Genomic DNA, 14,334 nt, shown 5'->3' on the forward strand with positions numbered 1-14,334 from the left:
CCTAAGACAGTTGAGCAACTAGAAGCCTGTATTAGACAAGAATGGGACAACTTTCCTATTCCTAAACTTGAGCAACTTGTCTCCTCAGTTCCCAGACGTTATAAAAAGAGGGGATGCCACACAGTGGTAAACATGGCCTTGTCCCAACTTTTTTGAGATGTGTTGATGCCATGAAATTTAAAATCAACTTATTTTTCCCTTAAAATGATACATTTTCTCAGTTTAAACATTTAATATGTCATCTATGTTGTATTCTGAATAAAATATTGAAATTTGAAACTTCCTCATCATTGCATTCTGTTTTTATTCACAATAAGTACAATACAATAAGTAATACACTACAGTGCACAAACATAGTATGGGTTAATTGTGCTTTATTGAACTTGGGTTCTTTTCTTTTTTATTCCAAAACAGGATACTTGTGTGGCATTGCAAGCCCTCTCCGAATATGCCATCCTGTCATATGTGGGTGGGGTCAATCTCACCATATCTCTGGCTTCCACTAATCTGGATTTCCAAGAAACTTTTGAGCTTCAATGGGACAATAAGAAGATTCTACAAAAAGCTGTGGTAAAAATCTTCAACAAACACTACTGACATCTCTACATTCTACTGTCAGAGAGGTATTTTCAGTGAGGGCCTGAACTTGATACGCCCTCCTCTCAGCATCTGCTTGGCACATCACCCCATCTTGTGATTAGCAGTGTCAGTTTAAATGCGTGTAATTTTGATGTTGGACAGGGGCCAGTCGGTTAATGTATTTGCTTATGCTTGTGCCGGTAATCTGATTGATAAGTCTTGCATTCTCTCTCTCTTTGTTCAGATACCCAGCATTCCAACAGGACTGTTTGTCAGCGCTAAAGGAGAAGGCTGCTGTCTAATGCAGGTACTGTTTCTGGCAAACTCAATCCCACATTTTCTTCACGGATAAATGATTGTACTCTTCGTCGTCCTCCTCCTCCTCTTCTAGAGGCGAATCCCTCCGTGGCGACAGCCAGCTCTCTTTCCAAGGGAAATTCAGTACTAATGTTCACATTCCTGTCTTCAGAATGGAAAGATCTGGTAAAAATTAAGTAATTGTATGCCAGGGGTATGTTCTTTCTCCTGTAATCTACCCCCTAGATAGGATGGTCTACTCAGTTTTTTTTTTTTTTTTGGTACGATGTCCCTTAGAAACAATAGAGTCATTCTAGGCCACAAAAACAACTAGAACCACGTCACCACCTTGACCTAGAACGTTCTGTTCTCAGGTTGTTTGGAGGAAAAGATGCAAGTTTTAAGATTATCTTTCATCTGTGCGCGAGCAAATAGTTCGTAATAAAATCCCTTAGACTGAATATTAAACTTTGGCACATAAATAACACAATTTGTGCAACAGACAATGAATGAAACCTCAAATGGGCCTGATCATTTGCTTGTCTACATCCCCAGATTGATGTATCCTACAATGTGCCTGATCCAGTGGCTAAGCCAGCCTTTCAGCTGAAAGTCGACCTCAAGGAACCTAGACAGGAACAGCACATCTTGCCATCCTCACGACACATGTCTCCTCGCTCCCGTTCTCGAGCTGATAACCGATCAGAGCTGAGTCGCAAGCGAAGGGCACCTGTAGATGATGAGGACCCCGCGGCCCACAAAGACCACCTGGACTACAGTGTTACTTTGGAGGTTTGCACCAGGTAACAACATTGACAAAAGGATTTGACCCATTTGAAGTCGATTTCAATTTATCTAGTTTGATATGAATGAATAACCATAGATTGATTTTAGATTTTCGAAGTATTGTTTGCACTCCAACTCCCTCTGCGTACTTCCTCAGGTGGCTACACGCTGGCTCATCCAACATGGCTGTCCTAGAAGTCCCTCTGTTATCTGGCTTCCGTGCAGATATTGAGAGTTTGGAGAGGGTGAGATTTCTTTTTTATTTATTGTTGTGTATTCTCTCTCCGACAGCTTCCCATCCATTGTCACACTCACATTATTTAAGGTGGCTAATAAAGACACAATATTGACAAGGTGTCTCTATAATAGGACAGTGCATCTCTCCCGTTCGTTTTCCCTTTCCTCTCTCCTTCTCTGCATGTGTCCTCCTGGCAGATGGACAGAGTTTACATCTGGAGGCCATTTCAAAAAGGAGGCAGTATGGCACGGAATTTATCAGTCTCTTTCACTTCTCACGAACACACACATAAACAAACAGACACAGAAGAATGGTCATTCATATTTGGGTTGTGTCAGATTAAATAAAAACATGAAAATATATGCAGTCAAACCAAAATTTATTCAGACACTTTGAACATTTCATTCATTATTACAGTTTATTCACTATAGTTAAAAAATGGTAATAAAATATGACAAGATCTCAGAGTTAAACAGTGTCAGAAAAAAAAATCTTAATTATGTCAGATAACACTTAAGCAAAACATGGCCAGGTAAAAGTGTCTGAATAATTTTTGGTCCCAAATTTGTATAAATTTTACTAGTAGTTCACTGTATGAAGAATTTGTGTATAAGATGTTACAGTTTACTTTATAGAAATTAAATCTAGTGTCTGAATAATGTTTGGTTTGACTGTATAAAATAAATATATATTTATAATAATTATTAAGGTATTAAATATATTATTATTATCCAAAATAATTATTATTTAACAATTATAAATTTAAAAATTATTATTATTATAATATTCTTTATAAAGACCAGAAAATATCGGAATTGCTTATATTATGGATAAAAAATAATTATATATTAAATGGATTTTATGCACAATATAAGAAGAAGAAAATGATTCATGGCCATTATGTTTTTAATTATATACCACTTCTGGTATATAATTAACATGAATATAATTTATGTTTATTACAAGTATATTTTATAACTACATAACATGCTGAGGATGAAGACAGTTATATGTGTGTATTTTGTAAATATTATTAGTTCATAAAGTGTCTGGCCACAATTGGGTGTGAGGGTCATGCAGCTCCAGCTGGGCTTACAGACCCTCCACAGGACCGTAATGTCCACAACAGTGGCCTAGAACAGGAAATGCTCAGGGGGGTCAACCAGCGCCACCTCCTCCTCCAGCTGGGGGGGTGTGGGTAAATGGAGGTTGGTTTAGGTCACCACCGTTGTCCCTAGTCCACTGATTGTCCCTCATTAGTCATGTTATAGGTCCCAGGCCTCATGTCCTCCACGCTAGTAAACCGACGCTACCACGGGAGCCGTATAACGTGAGCCGACTCCGACGCTCACCACGGTAGAACGTGTCTCATTAGCGCCATTAGCCAGTAACGAGCTGGCTTTACACAGCCACCTCTGGCTGGCTCTATGTTTATTACACGACCCTGGCAATTCACATTCCTCGTTTCGCTATGGGAAGCGAGATTGCTTACACCGTCATGTCTCATTGTTTTAATTTATAGTAAGGGGGAGGACATGCTTGGAAGATTGTTTGCTTCTCATATATTCCACAGTGAAAATCAATACTTTTTACAATGAACAGTGCTATAAATGTCGCAATTACGACAACGATCTTTGGTCCGTAAAGCAACAAGTTTCCTTTTTTAGATTTTTATTTCAGCGATGTTAACAAGCAAGTCTTTTTCTGAAATCAAGCTCTGCTGTGGCTTTTGGGCAAATTAAATCACTCTTGGTTATTTATTTGGGGCTGCAGTCATACTGTGTATGTTTGTGTATGCGTGTTTATGTTCGAAAGTGTCCTTGTGGCGCCAGCTCACATTGGGCCCCTCATAAACTGTGTTCAAGTGCTCACCACCTTTCTCTTTCTCACTCACACACATAGGATGAATCATGTTAGGATGCTAAACAAGCTCTAAAATATGGTCTTCAAACACCATTTGGGAAAAAACAGTGTACAAATACTCGCATACTGATGGTATGACATGAGAAACAAAACATGAGTTCAACTTTATGCAAATGTGCAGTGACATTGTGCATTGGCAGTCGTTGGTGTGATAGCTAGCAGGTTTGAGAAGTCAAATATACAGTATGACGGTGAAGAGATGGACCACTTGCATCAAAATTAATGGGAAGAATCACAAAACTTAATAGCATCTATTAACATTGTTTTTCAATGTGGACGTTTGCTATTTCCTGTGAATGTGCAAAAGACTTCAGATTCATTAGCCGCTATAGGTAAATAATTATAAGAAGTGTAAAGTGCAGTACACTGTAAAATATTTCTATGACATACCATTGTGTTTATGATTGTAATGTTCACATAAACCATTCATATTTTTGGTAGACTTTGTTTACTTCAGAATTTTACAACTGGTACCTACATAGAAAGCAACTTTGAGGCATTTTCTTCCCATTTCTCATTTTAACATAGCTAGCTAAATGCTAGCTTGTTTTGGAGAATCTAAAATCTTGGTTTATGCCCAAAACTTATCTGGCGAACTAAGTTAGCACATTCATAAAATGGCTTACATGGGTATTGTCCTTGTAATAAGTGTACTGTAAGACGAAACCATTTGTTAAATGACATTTAAGTTAAGCTTTAGCATTTAAGTTACCATTGTTTACAGTGCTAAATAATCATTCTTCCTAATAATCTTGTTCCCAGCTGTTTTTGGATAAGCGAGTGGGGCTAAAGAGGTATGAAGTAGACGGACGGAAGGTTCTTTTCTACTTCGACGAGGTGAGTTAATGTTACATAATGACAGCTTGGTGTAACGCTAGCTACACTTTTACACAATTTGAGAGCTGTATGTTAAAAACTTGAGGTTTAAGTCTCATGTAAGTCCAGGAGTTTTATCAGGGGAGCGTATTAAAGAATTGTCATTGTAAAATCCACTGGTTTCTTGTCTTTTCCACAGATTCCCAGTCAATGTATGACCTGTGTGGCCTTCAACGCTGTGAGGGAGTATATTGTGGGCAAGACGGCGCCAGTGCCAGTGAAAGTCTATGACTATTATGAACCAGGTGGGTTTGGACCATACTACTGCATACAAAAGAGTACCGTGGTTTTACCATAGTACTGCAGTAGTAATTTTTTAGATGGCAATACCATTTTACTTTGGTATATGAATCTTGTAATCATTCAGTACTATGGTACCATGGTATTTGCATGGTACTTCAAAGACTGGTTATGTGCCCTTTAAGTGGAGTTGAGAATATTATGAGTACCGAGCCTATGAATGACCAAACAGCGTCATATTTACAAGTGTTGACACATGAGTTGTGATGTCATAAGGGCTGTGTCAGTTTGAAATATAATGGAAAGAAAGTTTGTTGTCATCAGTAATGAAAGATTTTGCAAAGTTGTATTAATTATTTAATGTGCTGTATTTTAAAGGTGCCCTAGAATCAAAAATTGAATTTACCTCGGCATAGTTGAATAACGAGTTCAGTACATGGAAATGACATACAGTGAGTCTCAAATCTCATTTGTTTAAAAGCCCTCTGAAGAACAGATGAATCTCAACATAACACCTACTGTTATGTAACCGTCAGGATCATTAATATGTATGACCCCAAAATTTGCATATGCCAGCCCATGTTCAAGGCATTACACAAGGGCAGGCAGTATTAACGTCTGGATGTGCACAGCTGAATCATCAGACTAGGTAAGCAAGCAAGGACAATAGCGAAAAATGGCAGATGGAGCAATAATAACTGACATGATCCATGATAACATGATATTTTTAGTGATATTTGTAAATTGTCTTTCTAAATGTTTCGTTAGCATGTTGCTAATGTACTGTTAAATGTGGTTAAAGTTACCATCGTTTCTTACTGTATTCACAGAGACAAGAGCCGTCGCTATTTTCATTTTTAAACACTTGCAGTCTGTATAATTCATAAACAAAATAACTTCATTCTTTATAAATCTCTCCAACAGTGTGTAATGTTAGCTTTAGCCACGGAGCACCATCAAACTCATTCAGAATCAAATGTAATGCATCCAAATAAATACCATACTCACATGATCCGACATATGCATGCAGTATGCATGACGAACATCTTGTAAAGATCCATTTGAGGGTTATATTAGCTGTGTGAACTTTGTTTATGCACTGTATTATTATTATAGTTGAGAGCTCGGGGGGCAGGGAGCGCGTGATTTAAAGGGGCCGCAGACTGAATCGGTGCCTCAATGATGCCTCAAAATAGGCAGTTAAAAAAAAATTTAAAAAAATCTATGGGGTATTTTGAGCTGAAACTTCACAGACACATTCAGGGGACACCTTAGACTTATATTACATCTTGTAAAAACTGGTTCTAGGGCACCTTTAAGTGACTCTAAAGATGCAGTTCAGGCCAAAAGAATTCTTTAAAGACAATAAATGTAAAATCATTAACCTTTCACTGTTTGCTTTATTAAAACAAATATTTATTTATTTTTGATATTTTGTGATATCAATGAATAATTTTCATAATTTTGAAACAAGTTGTAGCTATTCGGGTCAACAGGAAAACAGTTTTTAGATCCTCTATTTGTTAGGTACTAGCTTCCCACGTCCACTTGATGGCAATATTATTTATTTAAATTTACATTTAGCAGTACATTTATGCATGTAGTAGACTTTTTTTTTTTTTTATACAAAAAGCGACTTGCATTCAAGGTATACACTTATCAAACCTTGGGAATTAAACCCACAACCTTGCCATTGATATAGCAGCATGCTCTGTTCTACAGGGATGTTATTCAGAAGGGTTTTTTTGTGGGGGGTTTTTTCCACACTGATAACATAAACATGGCATACCAGTGTAGTTCATTTTGAGTGCAAATGACTCTTATGAACGATACTTTTTAATGAATCAGTAAAAATGCCCCATGAATCAGTCACAGATTAACTTATCAGAATTTTCTGATTCATTACTGAATTATCTGATTCACTCATTGAACTGCAAGTTATCACTTTGATCTTTGATCATATCTGATCTCTTTCTGTCTTTTAAATGGCATGAATTTTGCACATGACATATTTTGATTGACCTTGTGTGTGTATACAGCATTTGAAGCCACTCGTTTCTACAACGTGAGCGAGAGCAGCCCACTAGCGCGAGAACTATGTGACGGCACAACATGTAATGAAGTGGAAAGCTCCAGCAATCGCTGGACAGGTCAGTACATCTTTGTCTTCTAGTATATCAACTTGTATTATCACATACTGTACTTTACATTTAAAGACTCTTTCCCTCCAGGCTTTGTGCAAGGCGGCCAGTGCAATAACATTTTTGACTGTCCAGAGGAGGAACACTATGAGCGTTGTACATGTTATCGTGACTGCGGCTATGATGGCGAGCCAGTGTGTGGTTCTGATGGCCAGACCTACCAGAACCAGTGTCAGATGGAGGTGTCCGCTTGTAGAAACGGCACACGAATAGAGCAGATGCCCTTCAGCCACTGCCCACAGAGTAAGTTTTGCCATTTTATAACCTAGACATGTCTGCAAGATAAGAAATCCCCACTTTTTGTGTATTTAAAGGACCCAAGCTTTGTAAACCTGTACCGTTTCATTACGAAACTCGTTTTCGCCAAGATTTATGCCATGTGATCTTGAACCAGGTGCTACCCTCTCCAGACACTCTTAGATGAAGTCATGCTCGTTACATAATTAGAGACATGTTTTTTCCTTTCTTTTAAGAGGTTCATTCGCAGGACTTTCAGATACACACAGGCACTGACATGTGTGAGGAAAACCGCAGATGTTTTGGGCAAACAAACCTTCGACCTTGGGCCCGGATCCACACAAATCTTCTTAAAAGAGAAGTTTAGAACTTTTTTAAGATAAATCGCAAGAAATTTGGAAGAATGTTCCTAAGTGCCATTCCTGAAAAATCTTAATATCTCAAATATTTACTCAATTTTTTTTTTTTTTTTTACAGGCTTTGGTGTTCTCTCTCTCTCTCTCTCATATATATATATATATATATATATAATATATATATATATATATACCTGCAAATTATGTAATAAAAATGAACACTAATTTCGGGGTGAATGGCTTGTTGGGAGTCCAGTATTCCGAGTCACAAATTTCACATGTGCCATGTATTTTAAATAGTTCATTTTAAAGAGCCTGTCACTAAATGGACAGTTTTGTTGCATTAATTTGCACTGTTAATTTGAAGCATCCCAATTTAAGACAAATTGGAGGTTATTCTATCTTTTAAGAGGGTATTTATGTTAATAGAAAAATCTTAAGAAAAAATAAAAAAATTTTTTTTGGGGAATCAAAATATTCTTAACTTTTTTTTTTTTTTTTTTTGAAGAATGTTTAGTGAATCCGGCCCCTTGGTTTCGGATCACTGTAATGTGAATCAGAGCTTCCAGAGGGTCATTTTGGTGTCTTGTTAAGATTTGTATCTTGCCACTTGACATCTGGTCTGGTTATTTCAAATCACAGGCGAGATTAAAGCCTCATCCACTAGCGCATCAAAGACAATCAAAGTATTTTCAGTGCTTTGCAATTATTCATGTCCAGACAGGCCCGATTCAAGGAATCAAACCTCTGTTTTTCACAACCGAGAAAGACTGAGGTGTGTGTACCTGCTTTGGTAGGAACAGCTGTTCAGGTGCTGCATTTGCTGATGATATAAACACATACATACTCTCATACACACCAGTATATGGTGTATTACAGGGTTCCCCAAATGACAGAGCGCTTTTGTCCGAGGTCCTTTTAACAGTGAAAAGAGGGGGGGGGGTTAGAAAAATCCTGTCACATTCCTTTCCGACGCGCGGACCAACAACAAAGGGGCTTTCTTGTTTTACAGAGGACTGCCATCGGGAAGGGGACAAAATAAAGGTTACACAGGAAATCTGTGCCAATGTATTAGGCCGCGGTAACATGTAGGGCTGCATGATTGTTTTATTTGCAGGTGTCCTGATTTTGATCAAGAGAATAGTGTTTGAGGTTTTAGGAGCTGTGCAATGCAGGTTATAGACCCTAAATTAAAAGCAGTTTTGTCTAAGTATAGGTTTTAGTTTTCTTAATCTAAAGTCTACTTTGTACACTTATTAACATAATATTCAGTGGGTTTTTTTTCTTCATTTTCACTTCACTAAAAATTTTCAAGTCTCACTTTTTTATATTACAATGTTTTATTAAAAATATACATGGCTAAAATGATTTTAAATGATTTTACATATTAAATGTTATGTTAATATTGGCATAAATTTTCCTAAAGATTGTGACATTAGATTAATTTCAAGATCGTTGCTTTTGTTATTAAAAAGTGGGGCTAATTTGCATATTCATAGAATCGTGTATACTAAATGAGGCAAGGGTGTAGTTACATTAAAGCGATTTTAAGGCATGAAGAAATTTTTTTTCAAGGATAAAATGTTTAAATATGTCATTTTGGTGATCAAATCATGAGTTTTAAGGGATAACATGATTGACTACAGGGGGAATTTAAATTATTATTATTATTTTGGCATCAAGATTTCTAAAGATTGTGTCATTAAATTAATTTCTGGATCATTAGTGCACTTATTAAAACTTCAGAACTGTTGATCAGTGCAATTCATTTTTGTGAATCAGTTCAAATTGTTGTTTCAAGGGATCATTTCACAACCCTTCAGCGATTCTTTTGTGCATTACTAAAAAAAAAAAATATATATATATATATATATATATATATATATATATATATATATATATATATATAATATGGGTAAACATTGATTTATATTACTATTTATTCTTAAATTAGTATGTATAAATTTTTTGTGTTTTATTTGTTACATTTAATTATTTTGGATCTACCTGAAAACAATGGCTGTTAAGAATGTCTAAATGTCATACCAATAGACATCAAAACTGGAAACCAGATATGAAACACTGAGCAAATAATGTATCTAATTAATTTAAAGTATAGTAAAGTACATTAATCTGACCTGTTTATGTGTGTATTGTCATCTTACAGTGGGGGTGGCCATAGAAGAGCGAGAACGTGCTACAGGAGAAGAACCAGAACAGGAACCTATACTCATTCCTGCAGGTATCATCCTCTCCTCTTCCTCTCTTCTACTTTTCTTTGAACACATCTGCATCAGTCCCCTGCAGGTGTGAGCGTGTGCCACACATGGGCAGGTGTTGAAGAGTTCAGCACTCAGAAGCTACATGCAAGGAAGCTTATGCGTGCACAGGCCTGCATATCAGCCCAGACTACATTAATGCTCAGATAATTAGCATCCCAGTCTGCTGTCGCTCAACTCGCACCCTCCTCTATAGGGTTTGGCCTGTTCAAACACCATTAACTCTGAGCAAAAGTTAGCTTGGTTTGATTTAAATAATTTGCAGAAATTTACAAGAACTTGCAACTTACAGATTTAACAAAGCAAAACTGAAATCTAGTACTTATTAGTACTGTAGTATCTTTAGCAAGATTTACATCCCTCATATTCTTTATCATATACTTTAATAACCTAACTGGACAGTTTGTAACATGAAATGGAAAACATTAAACTATATATATAATTAGCAATTAATTCAAGATATATTCTTTGAAACCAATTCAATTAAATTTTGCTTGTCAGAAAATGTTTTTTTTTTTTTCTTGGAAAACAGGACAAAAGTACATTATTTTTTATAGTGTATTACCCTCGTTGGAGTGAAGGTAATTTGATAAGGAAAAACATTACAACCCTTTAAGTGGCAAAATTAGTACTTAAGGCAAGTTAGAAGTGCTCATGATATCACATGCACACTCAGCTAGGTGTGTGTAGGTATGTGCGTCTGTGTCCTCTGGAAAACTCCCAGACTGATTAGACAGTCTCTTGCAGAGCTGTTAAGACTTGCCCTGTGTTGTGTTTGGGCCGAGAAAATGTGTCTATAGGGCTGTGGTTGTTGGGGTTCCTCAAGGTTATGGTTTTGGCCCGTTTTTTATTTTAAGTTTCCTTTACCTGGATGCCACCTGGTTAAATGTTTCTGAGAATTTACAGTTCTTTTTTTTTGCTTGAGGTAATTTCCAAGTTTGTTTGTGTCTATTAATGCTTGAGATGATTTTCTTGGATTTGCCATTTGTAAATATGTTTGGGAAAACTCAAGCCACATCCCTTGAGAAGCAGAAATAAGTCTGTAAGAGCACTTTCTAGACACAGGTCCTAGATCAAAAATGTTTTTTTGATGCTCAATCATGACTTGCCCTGACCAAATCTCCAAAAAAAAAAAAAAAAAAAAACATATGCATGTCAAATAATTTATTCTACTTAGTTTTAGGTATATGTATGAATGTTATATTATTGTTGAAGGATAACATGGAAACAAGTAGCATTCATTTTCAGGTATAATTCCAAACTGCAAGTAAGACATTTATCATCCTTGATGATTAAGTGGTGCTGAGCAGCTGTTTTGACAAAAAGCCTTTTTTTTTTTTTTTTTTTTTTTTAAGTATCTCATTCATGGACATTGTGCGTTAAAGTCTGCAAACATTCTCTGTGGAAAGATAAATGAGTTAAGACACCCAAGCTATGAATTCCTAACATTAGAGACGCATTTAAACACTTGGTCTGTTGAAACATATGGAAGTTGCTGCTTTATGTATAGGCAAAGCTCGCCCCCTACTGGCCATTTGGTACATGTATTTTTTTCTCTCTCTCAGACATATTGTCTGGCAATAGATATTTGCTAACTGCAATAATTTAAATATTTTTTTTATTAATAACGGTTAAAATATAGGTTTAATTGCAAAAAACATGTTTTTAGAAAAAGAAAAGCAGGCCAAAAACATACCCTTGAGGGACACCACAGCCATAAAATTTTTTTTTTTTTTTTTTTAAATCTAGATTTCCAGAAAGAAACTATCTGAACATCCCTGAAACAAATCAAACAATGCTCTTGTCAAAGACAGCACATTGTTGTGCAAAGTGACTGCTTTTATTTCATAGGAGGGGAGGAGCCAGGCTCTATGGCTGAAGTGTCCTACTATTCTTACGAGTATGACCCTGACACGGACAGCTTTTCACCAGAGAATGAGGAAAAGTTAGTGCCTATAGAAGAGGAAGAGGAGGCGGAAGACACCGCACAACTTCTGGGTGGACACATCCTCACAGTGGACACAAAGGACTCGCCTGAGCGATGGTGAGATACAATCTATTTACTAGGACTTTTTCATCCAAAACATTTACCTTTATATTAAGCAGCTTTTCTGTTTCTCTGCCTCCTCTACAACAGAGACCTTTGGCCACCAGCAGCAAATGCGAGAGCTCCACATTGTACATTCTCTGTGAATATGTTTGTGTGAAAGAAGGGCTGGAAAAGAGAGGCGTACCCAGCGAGATGACAGCTCTGCGTGTGTATGTGTGTGTTTGAAAAGAGAAATAATATCAATACTCTCTATTTTTAAATTAATTTCCATAGCTCTGTACGTTTAGTGATGGTATGACATCTCCCTGTATTCCTCTTGTAATCTAGTTTTAATAGTCCGGTATTTATGTTTGTAAGTATAATTCATCTAAAAATCAAATATTTTATTGTTTTTGTTTTCTATCTGTGGTATTTATTTGTGGCTAGTGTCTTTGTTTGTATGATTCGTTTTTTTATTTTCTCATTTCCTCTGTCAGATCCTCCCTTCTTTCTCACCAGCATCTTCTTGTTGTGTGGTTTTACACCCTGTTAAAATGTGCTATGATTGAAAGTGCACTTCCAGAGCAGGTCTTTCTTACGAAATTGTGCGTTAAGGTGTGTAGCTATTATTTTTACTTATTGATGGCTGGTTTATTCACCTGAGAGGAGACTGCAGCTGATAAATAAGCTTCTTTCCCAGTCATCCTATGCTAAAGTAGTCTTTGAATCAGAGAAAACAAACTCTGGAAACTGGAATATGATTTGTACAGAATATAAGCTATTTTGACTAAACTTTGCCATACTAAATAAAAAATCAGCAGGCCCATGTGTAATCTGCGCCCACAGAACTTCAAACTAAATGCCTCTATGTGATCAATAAGTTCATAAAATAAATTGTTTAATTTGATTGTGCAGGTATCAATAAGAATGTATTACTCTCAAGGCCTGTTTAACATACTTTACTTTTAACGTATTTAAATTCCAATAAAACCTATGCAGAAAATGCAGATGCGCAAAGTGGGCTATGTGAATTGTGAAAATCACTGTAAATTTTAAGGGACCTAAAATGAATTTAACCTTCAATTATATCAAACACAAAACATTTGGGGGGAAAGGTCAACGAGAATAAACTTTATGATTGCACTTTATTTTACTTACATGTACTTACCTAAGAAAGTACTGGTATTATAAGGTAACTACATGGGTTAAGGTTAGGTTTAAGGGTAGGTTCAGGGTTAGTACCTAGTTATTACCCGTTTATTGCAGTTACGAAAATAAGTACATAGTATGTACATGGGGAACAGGACTGTAAAATAAAGTGCTACCAACTTTATATGCAATCTGTATCTTCTGAAATCTTTCTTTTACTATGCTTGGATTCCAATTTGTATACTGTCTATATAATATGCAAAATTAGGATTAGTGCATACCAAATCATAGTATGTTGAAAATAATATTTCAGATTATTTTGTGTGGATTTTCAAAATAGGCTAACATTGCTCACAATCTGTTATATCGAGAAATTTGTTTGCAATGGTTCTCTGATGTGTAAAGCCGAAGTTTACTTCACCCGTATGCATATGCTAAGCATCTGCATCAAAAGTATAAAGCAGGGGTCGGCAATTAAATTTCGCCTCTAGATGGTGAGCCAGAACATAGTCAAAGGATAATTTAAGAAATGCATTGAAAAATTGTGAAAAACTGTTACAGTGTCCTTTAACTGGTAGTGAGCTGTGTTAAATCCTGTAGTAGGACAGTCATTAACAAAAAGCCACATTTGTGTGGCGGTATTCGGGTTTTACACTGGATAAATTAATAAAGCAGAGTAGTGATACGTAACCTGGCAAGTATCTTCATTCGCCATCTTGCAACACAGACCGCCTTGCTAAAACGCACATATGTGGGAGATGCGGAATGGATAAAAATAACTTGAATAAGCCCATTAATGGCATGTTTGAGTCACGCTCTTACCAAACTATGTTTTATTTCCTGTTTCCATATTGTGAATAATAAATGTGTAACATTTTAATTTGCTGCTTGTTACACAATGGATCCTAACTTATTGTAATAATTATTTGACACAGCCTACTTTTACACTCAGAATTATTCCTTGACATCCTCACGTACTAAACTGCATTTTTTTTTTTTATTGTTTGCGTTCTGGAGGTACGCTATTACATCGCGTGCAGAGTGATGTTAACATTGAAGCTAGCTGGTGAGAGAAAATTGCACTATCAAAGAGTCTAAAAAGGAAAGTTGTCAGCAGAAATAGGGCATACAAAGAAGAATGCAA

The 14,334-nt window shown here is 36.3% G+C and overlaps 1 protein-coding gene across 1 annotated transcript in view; it reads left to right on the top strand.

Moving 5' to 3' along the window:
• cpamd8 (C3 and PZP like alpha-2-macroglobulin domain containing 8) overlaps window positions 1-14,334 on the top strand; it is a 37,148-nt gene that overhangs the window by 22,292 nt on the left and 522 nt on the right. The window contains exons 33-43 of the mRNA XM_067396177.1: window positions 415-570; window positions 824-886; window positions 1,432-1,679; window positions 1,820-1,907; window positions 4,586-4,660; window positions 4,839-4,944; window positions 6,979-7,089; window positions 7,171-7,383; window positions 9,901-9,975; window positions 11,864-12,056; window positions 12,150-14,334. The exon at window positions 12,150-14,334 is cut by the window's right edge and continues 522 nt beyond it. Of these exons, the coding sequence (XP_067252278.1) occupies window positions 415-570; window positions 824-886; window positions 1,432-1,679; window positions 1,820-1,907; window positions 4,586-4,660; window positions 4,839-4,944; window positions 6,979-7,089; window positions 7,171-7,383; window positions 9,901-9,975; window positions 11,864-12,056; window position 12,150 (1,329 nt within the window). The 3' untranslated portion in view covers window positions 12,151-14,334. The remainder of the gene's footprint in view (window positions 1-414; window positions 571-823; window positions 887-1,431; window positions 1,680-1,819; window positions 1,908-4,585; window positions 4,661-4,838; window positions 4,945-6,978; window positions 7,090-7,170; window positions 7,384-9,900; window positions 9,976-11,863; window positions 12,057-12,149) is intronic.

Source organism: Chanodichthys erythropterus, chromosome 10, assembly GCF_024489055.1.
Source record: "Chanodichthys erythropterus isolate Z2021 chromosome 10, ASM2448905v1, whole genome shotgun sequence".
In the NCBI taxonomy this organism is placed as follows: Eukaryota; Metazoa; Chordata; class Actinopteri; order Cypriniformes; family Xenocyprididae; genus Chanodichthys; species Chanodichthys erythropterus.